General features: G+C 42.1%; 1 protein-coding gene and 1 long non-coding RNA gene across 2 annotated transcripts in view; one reads left to right on the top strand and one right to left on the bottom strand.

Annotated features, from left to right (window-relative positions):
- Window positions 1-3,022, bottom strand: part of PTAR1 (protein prenyltransferase alpha subunit repeat containing 1) — a 34,758-nt gene extending 31,736 nt beyond the window's left edge. The window contains exon 1 of the mRNA XM_063423074.1: window positions 2,904-3,022. Within this exon, the coding sequence (XP_063279144.1) occupies window positions 2,904-2,989 (86 nt within the window). The 5' untranslated portion in view covers window positions 2,990-3,022. The remainder of the gene's footprint in view (window positions 1-2,903) is intronic.
- Window positions 3,023-3,112: 90 nt separating this feature from the next.
- LOC134564300 (uncharacterized) lies at window positions 3,113-7,646 on the top strand. The gene is made up of 3 exons (XR_010083509.1): window positions 3,113-3,249; window positions 3,566-3,701; window positions 4,764-7,646. It is a non-coding gene; the product is annotated as an uncharacterized LOC134564300 (long non-coding RNA).
- Window positions 7,647-9,711: the final 2,065 nt, after the last annotated feature.

Genomic DNA, 9,711 nt, shown 5'->3' on the forward strand with positions numbered 1-9,711 from the left:
TGAGACCAGAGAAGATATGCAAAATGACATCTGGGAGACCCTGGAGCTGCAAAATCCAGACCTGGTCCATACTGCAAACCTTAGCCAGGACAGAACGGTAGTGACAAGCCATTGCAGGACCTACTTTAAAAGTCCCAGCCTGCTGACTCAGCCGTTCAACAAACCAATAGCCAATCTGATTTAAACTTTCAAAGCTGTGATAATACAAAAAAGTTCCCTTGGTCACAAAACCGTAACACCACAGTACAGCTAGTGGAGGAAGCATTTAGTGTGACCCTACCATTATGGGTCTTCAGCTTTCGGTACTCCATGTAGAGGGACCTTCTCTGATTTCTTTTCTGGGAAATCATCTTTAAAATAACTCAACCTCTCTTGGCAGAATATAAGTAAGTATCCTCAGATTTTGTATACAAATGCTGCACTATCATCTAAGGTTTCATCTTGCCAGTTACACCAAACAAATTCACGTATTTTTTTGACATGCTGACCTGTTTCTGCTTCACTTTACATGTAAAGGAACAGTAAGGCTCAAAGAGAAAGTATACACTAATCTGCTCACTGTTGGTGATCTGTTCCATTCCAGCAGGATAGCTCATGTAAGTGAGCTTTATCAAGACCTATGCTTGGAAGATTGGGTAAAAATATTCCCCTGTAAATTTAAAAGAAACCTTACAAAATTGAAAATTAGCATGCTGACACAGCTATCCAACTGAAAATAAATGGAGATATCAGAGAGAAAAGGCAAAAAGTATTCTGAATTGTATATTTAGTTAGAAGATCATCTTAAAAAAATAGTCCTGCTGCAAATTTCATTTAAAGTGCAAAAAAGAGAAACTTCAAGCCTATGTTACATTTAGCCTAAAACTTTAGGTTTACATCCTCTTTAGTGCTGATCCCACTTCAAAACTTAGGAAATTATAAACTGACCAAAACAAAACACCCATTCTGATGGACACTAAGTGGGTAAGTGTACAAGCAGCCATTCACAAGGGTCAATAAATGCTGATAAAGAGGCGAGTAGGGGACAAAAGTATGGTAAGTGAATAGGAACATCATTCACGTTGCAGATTCCTTATTTTCAGTAAAACTAGGCAGTTCCCATGTAAAATAATTCAAACCTGGATCAGTACCCTGTTGAATTCAGGATACCACCTGTCAGGAACTGTAGCTGGCCAGCAGCAGAAGACAAGATGCAGACAGACGAACAGATCCAGCCAGTACGGCTACAGCCTCATGCTCCAGAGGCACAGAGGCAGCACAGCAAAGGGCCCACAGCCTACACCGGCCTGCAGAGTCCCATTTCAAGGTGTTTCAACCACTTCAGAAACTTAGCAACAAAACTGTTGCTTTTCCTGCTTTGAGGGATAAACAAGCAGCAGCTTGTGCTTTTTCACTCAAAGCACATCACAGTGCATCAGTCTCAGCATGCACAACTCTTGCAGCCTACTTTCATCTCTGAGATTGCATCTATGAAAGAAAACTGCATTAGCAGCAAATTCTTCAAAAACACCATCTCAAAGTTTGCTACCAGTAAAGAATTCTGGCAGAGGAGTGCGAACTATGAAAAAAATCAGAACATTCATTCATAAATACTGGCTGTTTCTAGTGCATTATGTTTCACATCCTAAAAATGAAACTTCAAGGCAAAACGCAGCCTTTTTTTAAACAGCATCCATATGCTGCATTTTAAAACCTGGCCGCCCACCCAAATTGCTGACTACATTTAGAGAAACATAAGGGTATTTACTCTAATCTTCTCATGTTAAGCAAAGGGATAAATTAGGTGCCATAAAATTTTCCTGTGCAATTGTTTAGCTTATCGCTTTCTGGAACAGATTAATAGGCCACCACCTCAGAGACTTCAGAGTTTCCACCTGACTTAAATGCACCTCACTGAAATTAGGAAGTTGTTATTCATTATGTGCTATCTTATTTGCCATAACCAACACGGAGCTTGCGTGCTGATATGGAGCTTTTCAATATACGTTGAAAAGTACTTCCCTAGATTGTGTTTTCAAGGTTGGGGAAATATATTCTGGGAAACAGAAGTATGGGAGGCACTTAAAACAGGTTCTCAAGGCTGGTCAACAACACTGAAAAATAGAACAGACCATCTGCCCCCCAGACTGCTGGATAAATCTGATTGTCACAAGACAGTAATTACTGTGGTTTGCATTTTCTAAGTCATTCTGTCTTCCTCAAAACAACACGCAATGAAAAGCACTGGCAACCCCCTCAACATACGGATTTGCAGGTTGTATACACCACACGGCTCTGTTTGTGCAAAGGTGCAATTCAGGAGGCTTCAATCCTAAGCTCTGTTCCCACCAGCGCCAGAGCTCTGCTCCAGGCAAACACAGAATCCGCTGCCCCCTGTGGGACTCGGCAGGGCTGGCCCACGCGCCGGGAAGGCTCAGCTCCATCCCGACTGTGCGATAAGTTTAGCACTGTCAGACATCGAGTTCTGAGAGAGGTCACTTAGCAACTTTTCTTGGAAAATACATTCACCACTTCCGGACTGCGGAGCCCTCGCTGGTTTCCATGGCTCGGTACGCTTCACCGGCGGGGCGGCTGTGGCCGCCGGGCTGCGGACGCAGCCGCCCCGGTCTCCACTGGTTCAGGCTCCCGGAGCGAGTCCAGGAGAAGCCGCGGCGGCAGGAGACCACCGAGGACAGGGACGCGGCACCTGACCCCAGCAAGGCACCTGTCGGTGCCACCGCAGTCGCCCGGAGCCGGCCCTCGCAGTCGGAGGAGACACGGCTGGTCCCCGCCGCCGCTCACGGCGTGACCTTGGGCCCGGCCCCGGCTCCGGCCGGCCCCGCCGGGACCCGCACCCCGCCTGCTGGCGGACGCGCAGCGCGCATGGACCGGAGGGCGGGCAGCCCGGCCCCGGCCGCACTCACATGTGTGGGTTCCGCTGGAAGGCGTTGCGGATGTCCTTCACGACCCGCTGCACGAGCACCGCCACCTCCTCCGGCGACTCGGCCATGTTCCCGCAGGCGGCGGCGGGAGCGCTTCCGGGGCAGCGCGGCCGCGGCGGGCGCGGGGCGGTGCCGGGGCGCGGCCGGCGGGGACGGGCGGGAGCGGCGCCGGTGACTCGCACGTGATTTGTCACCCCGTGCGTTCGGTGTGGCGGGAGTCGCGCTGCGCCACGTAGCTTCAAAAGATAAGCTTTGCGTGTATGGATTCCCTTGACTCCCAGGAGACATGGGAGCGCTTATCTTCAAGGCTGAATGCGAAGAGACGATTGTAATTCTGGACCGTAACTTATGTATTTGTTTGTCATTAGAAATTAATGTTTTTACATAGCATTAACTGTGTGTAGTTGATTTGTCTCTAATTTGAAAGCTTACAATGTCGTCATAATCTGCTTCATCGTTTACCTTCCCCTCCACAAGAGGCCTGGGAAACCCTTCCATATATTCTCCAGAAACAAAACAAAACAAAACAAAAGGCACGTGGGACATTTTTTGGGGCCTTCTTAATAGCCCATACATTAAGAGGGAAAATTTAGACTAAATAATGCTGGCTTCAGATAACTGTGTTACATGTCTGTGTGTTCCAGGTTTTCATTCACTTTGTGGAATGTATAGATGCTGTTTTTATGATGTGTGGTGCCTAAAATTATTGAAGCAAATGCATGTGTTCTGGATGTCAAATAAGCGAAAATACAAATATGAGGAAAGGTGTCGCAACACTTGGTGAGTATTGGGAGATACTTTCAGCTGAAAAATACAAACTGTTTCTTGAACATAGCTTAGATTGCTGCATTCAGCATAACCCTGAATTTTTAATTTATGCCTATTTGCCTTGCTGAAAAGGACTGAATCAGTTTTATGTAATGGACAGTATATCTTTCCTGGCTCACTGCCTTCTTGCTGTGTCCTGTGCAATTTGTTTGTGTATGGGTTTGAGTCACATTTGTGAAAAGCATCAAATTGAAGTTCAGTCTGGGAATACGGTGACTGAAATAGTTCTAGCTATGAGGCTGATTTAGGTTGGGTTTTTGTTGTTTTAATTCTGTTAAGAGGTTTTGGTGAATTAGACCTAAATGAAACGTCTTTAAGATGTCATTAATGATGACAAAAATACTCTATGGATTAAATGTCTAATTTTTTGTTTTGTGATGGGTTGGAGTTTTGGTGGTTTTTTTAGTTTTAGTATTGGGTACAAGTGAAAATCATAGTAATGCAAAGTTCTTAAAGTACTGGAAATTGATACAAAACTACTAATGTACTTAAAAGTTTCAAAAGTAGTTATTTAGAATTGTGCAGTCAACCAGCAATATATTGTCTGTGACTTCATGCATACCTTTTGAAGAGGATTAAATATTAACTTGCTATTCATATTTAAATATCATAATAAAAGGTATTTAAATGGTACATGTCAGGAATCAAATAAATTGTCAAAGCTTTGAAGGTGGGCATTGGTATTAATAATGCACATGATACTTTATAGTAGCTTGTGGGAGTGATTTATGAATTGTCAGCCAAGAATGTTTGCTTGCTGTAATTTTGGGGAAATGATAAAAATTTCTTTCAGAAAGTGTTCTTTTGTTAGATTTCACGTAAGTCATAAATTGTAGGAAATACATTGTAATTAAATAGTCAAGAATTATCTCTCTGTTACATACAGAAATTTCCCTGAGTAATCCATTCCTATGTTGTCTGGGGCAGTCTCAAAAGTATTGGAAACAATTTACTTGAGGACTTCTTCTCTCATGGTGTTGGGGGTTAGATTTGTTTTTTTTTTTCTTCTCACAGAATTTTTTCCCATAAGTTTCCAAGAAGCCTTGATGACTACTTAGTCAGAACAAAAAGGGGTACTTGAGGGATATAGCAGCACGAAGCTACACCTATTGTTTTTGAGTCCCTGGGAGTGTCCCTCAGAGGGGAGAGATGATGAGCTTCGGGAAAGGCAAAAAGACAGATCTGGGGAAGGGGGAGGCACTCTTGCTCTCAGCACCGAGGAGGACGGTCAGGCTGCCCTCTGCCTCTGCCTCGTCCTGGGAAATCTATCGTCATCTGCTCCTGTACCTGGGAATCCTGAGCTCGCTTTCTCCAGCCTCTCCCCCCACCGCCGCTGCTTCTTCGGAGCTTTGAGGTTCCCCTGCTACTCTGTAGCCCTGCCCTGCCCAGCCCTGCCGGGACACCCCTGCTGCTCCAGCTGCCAGCGCAGAGCTCCTCATCTCATCCACCGGTCCGGGACTTTCCACCCTTCCAGCTTGGCCTCTCAGAGTCCTGCAGGGGCACCGAGATCAAACTGCTCTGGGCTTTTGTAAAAGAAAGCCCTCAAGGTTCTTGGTTCTGTTTATTATTGATACTGTAGTTGTTTGTTTGTCGTTTTGTCATATATACTAGTAAAGAACTGTTATTCCTACCCCCATACCTCTGCCTGAAAGCTCCTTTAATTTTTTTAATTGGAATAATTTGGAGGGAGGGGATTTGAATTCTCCATCTCTAGGGAGGTCCTGCCCCCTTCCTAGCAGATATCTGTCTTTTAAACCAAGACACATGGGTACAGAATAACATGTCCTTCTAACTGTCTAAAATGACATAACAAACTTCTAGTGCATTAAACTTGCCTTAATAAGTGCCTAAAAGATTCAAACCTTGCAATTTAGATCCAATTCACCAGTGTGAAATGTAATTGTTAATTTCTTCATGGCCACCTTTGCAAAATGTGTAGTAGTCTTGGCTTGTTTCTGTGCCCCCCCCACCCCAGTCATTTTAATTTTTTGGAGCTTTATGGACAAGTCCAACTGAGTTTAATGCAATGGATTTCAGTAATGCATTTTTTGTGAAAACACCTCAGAGCTGATACTAGTTGTCCCCCTTTGTGAGGATGGAAACAAGTGCATAGGGAAATGGGGACATCAGTCTTAGTGATTTCCCATGGCTTAATATTTTTCTAAGCAGATCACATTGCATGGCCAACACAAGGAAAAGTGCATCACCACTGTCCTTGCTTTTCTATTTATTACAAAGATGGTTTGAAAATTTGACAGCCATGGTACAAATGCAGGAGGTCGAATTACATTTGATCATATAACAAAAAGCATGAGTCTTCAGACTTTTCAGTGATGGTTCTTCAACCAGAGAATGTGGTGGGTGTGTATGGTTTTATACCTAGTAGTTGCGCATACATTTGCTTTTTGGGTTAGCTTACAAAGATTGTTGCTGTTTGAGACAGGTGCACCCACGGTTACTGAGATAACAGTACTCTGATTCAGGCCATGCTGACAAACAGGCCTGACTGAAATCAACCCTGATGTGCAAACACTGCAAGCTTGTGTAAAGTCACACCTTACTGGGGACTAATGCCCTGAGCCAGAACCACAGTACCTTGTCTGGTCTGAACTGGGTGGAATAAAGCATTGCTATGCTTTTACACCTGCACACACACCAAAGGGGTGTTTGACTGCAAGGCTGTCACTTCACACTACAGGTGTTCACAGTCTTCGGAGCCCACTGAGCTCTCCTGCACTGAGATCTCTCAGCAGGAAGATGCTTCTCGGAGTTACCTCTCAAGAGTGACAGATTGCCTTACCCAGCATTTGATGTCTACAATGAGGGATGGTCTAAAAAGGTCTAAACATGTATTGTAGACAAGCCATTTATTTGTCATGCAGTAAGTACCAGGTTGTATGACTGCTGTTCAGTCATTGTTTAATGCAATGTTTTGTTAATCCCACAAAATTGACTCAGAGCTCTGGAGTCATTGTGGTTAAAAAAGATGTTCAAGATCACTGAGTCCAACCTCTGACCAAGCACTGTGTCAAATAAACCATAGCACTAAGCGCTGTGTCCTGAAGAAGTAATTTTGAACTCTTCCTGGGATGGTGACTCCATCACTTCCCTGGGCAGCCCATTTCAGTATCTCAGCATTACTCCTGTGAAGAAATTCTTACTGGTATCCAACCTGACCCTCCCCGGGGGCAGCTTTAAGGTGAATTCTTCTCATCCTGTTGCCTGGGAGAGGAGACCAACCCTACCTAGCTACACCCTCCTTTCAGGCAGTTGTAGAGCGCAGTAAGGTGTCCCCTTGAACCTCATTTTCTCCAGCCTAAACACCCCCACTTCCTTCAGCTGCTCCTGATAGAAATTGTGTTCCAGACCCTTCCCCAGGTCCATTGCCCTTCTCTGGACACACTCCAGCTGCTCAATGCTCTTTCTGAATTGAGGGGCCCAGAACTGAGCACAGGACTTGAGGTGTGGCCTCACCAGTACTGGGAGAGCTGACTCCTCTAGGTACTTGTCTTGCAATTCGATTTCTGTGGTGTTCAGACAGGGTCAGGTACTTCTGGCTTTCCTCCAAGAAAGCTCCAAGGTTCACGTGGAAAAAGTCATCATATGTTGTCATTGTGTCAAAATCTAATATTCTAATATAACAGTTTTACTGCAATAAATTATATTTTATGATAAAGGTTGCTTACTGCTGTAGGGAGTGTGGTGTGGCTCTGTTCATTATGAGGTCAATAAGCATCAATGGGCTTGTGGACACAGCATCATTGACAGACAGTGCAAACATGGTCCTCCAAATTATGAAAGATAAAAGGAATGGAAGCAAACCTCAGTCTAAAATAATGCTGATTTTTTTTTGGATAAAACATTTCTGAGAAACACTCTATATGCTTTACACTTTGGTTATAATGGACGTCATTTGTGGATATAAGTTTGTTTCTCCATATTCTGCACTTCTTATTTAGAAAAAAATGTAGTTGGAGGTGCCAAGAAGAAATAATCTTACACACACTGAATTCCTTATTCTCTTGAATGAAAAACATGTTAAATTAATAAAAAGTTCTACTTTTGTTAATAAATAAATTTTTATATTTGAACATGCTCCTGACATGTTAACTAATGTCTTTTTTTTTAACAAACTCTATATTCGTTTTCAATAAGACCTGCATGTGACTGGGAGAAGTTCCAGCTGTACTTTTATATGTTTAATATCAAATGGTTTGAGTGCACCTACACAGCCTGAAGAGGGAGATGGGTTTTAAGTAGCAATTGTTGGTCATATGCACTCAAATCCACAAATCATGCATAGTCAATTATTGTAAGTCTGACACCTAATTTTTCCTCTTTTTCTTCCTTTTAAAAAGTAATTTATTTTAATTTTATTAAAATCTGTCTGAAATGAAAAATAACTGGTTTTAATGCTAGATGCACACTGCCAATGTTAGCTAAGACGATGTTGAGATTTCTTTACAAGTTTCATATGAGCAAACCCATGCTGAAGCTCTTTTCCTATATAAATGTACTTTCAGCATGATTTTACTTAAAATAATGAAGGAGTGATTCAGAGAAGTAATAAATATTACTATTTCATTTTCCTTCCTATTGTAGCAGAGTGTGGGATGATTGTTTTTGTAAATAAGCATATTTTGTGTTGTGTTTACAATGTCTTCAATCTTTTGGCTTACTGCTGAATGCCACCTTAGACTACTTTTGGAAATGCTTTCTCATTTTCCAGTGAAGGACAAAGTTCAGTCTCAAAAGTTTTTCCTTATATGTTAAGAGAACTGATTTTATATATAATAGCATTGGGTTTGATTTACAATAATAATGATAGAGAATGAAATTTTGTGATCACTTAATTTCCATTTGGTGCATATTTACATATTCTAACTAATTCTTCTCCACAGCAGTCTTGCAATATAAAGGAGTAACAGAAATTTTTTTAAGCCCTCCCTCCCTGCCTCTTCTTGGGCTGAGATTGAGACTTTAAAAAATATTCTGGCTTGATTAAAGGAAACAATTTTGTTCAAGCGTAATGCATGCAAGCCTCAATTAGTTTAGTCCAGCTAGATAATGAAAAAACACACAATCAGCAGGAGACTACTGAGAATAACAACACTGAAGCCTTCGGCTCCTGCAACGCTCAGTCCTGGTATCTGTAGCTTAACGTGCCCTATCCCGTAATGTACATATTAACATAGATCGCTGAAGAGAATCAGGCACTTGTATGTTCCTCCATTCTGTAAGTGATGAAATCATATTTTTAGTTAAGATGATGGCAAAATACCTGTGGAGCCTTAGGTTGAAGTCTCATTTTTCTTTTAAAGTCTGGGAAGCAAATAGAGGGAATGCTGGAATATATTTGTGGTTTCAGTATCTGCAGCTGCTCATACAGTTTTCATCTTTCAGTGAGATTTTTGTGGAGTTGTTCATGACTCACATTCTGAATATATCTTATTAGGATAAAGTGTCTTGGAGGTGTTTAATAGGAGAGGGCAGTTGTTGATCTGGAGAAGGTTTAAAGGGGTGCTAGGAAGGAACTCTACTATGTGCCTTTTAATGTAGGTAAAGAAGAGTTATGATTATTCTGGAAATGTGCTACAGCTGCATACATCTCAGCTAGGTTTGTTGCTATTTAGTTTAGTATTAGTGTAGTGATGAGGAAATTTGATCTTTTTTATTCTTTAATGCACAAAATACTGTGTGTCATAGGGAAGGTTTTTTTGCTTTGTAGAGGAGGCATAGATCTTATTTGTCATCTCTCAAATGTAATGAGATACAATTGCAAAAATATGTGAATTAAAGGTGGTAGCAGAGAGGGTTGGAAAATAGTATCAAAAATAATACTGTTTTTTAGACTTTATCTGAAATTGGAAAACGTCTCACTCTGGCTTTCCAAAAATGTGACTTGTACTTTTTTTAACCTTTCTCCTTGCCATGCCATGGCAACAAGAGGCTGATCTCAAAA

This window comes from Prinia subflava, chromosome Z, assembly GCF_021018805.1.
Source record: "Prinia subflava isolate CZ2003 ecotype Zambia chromosome Z, Cam_Psub_1.2, whole genome shotgun sequence".
In the NCBI taxonomy this organism is placed as follows: Eukaryota; Metazoa; Chordata; class Aves; order Passeriformes; family Cisticolidae; genus Prinia; species Prinia subflava.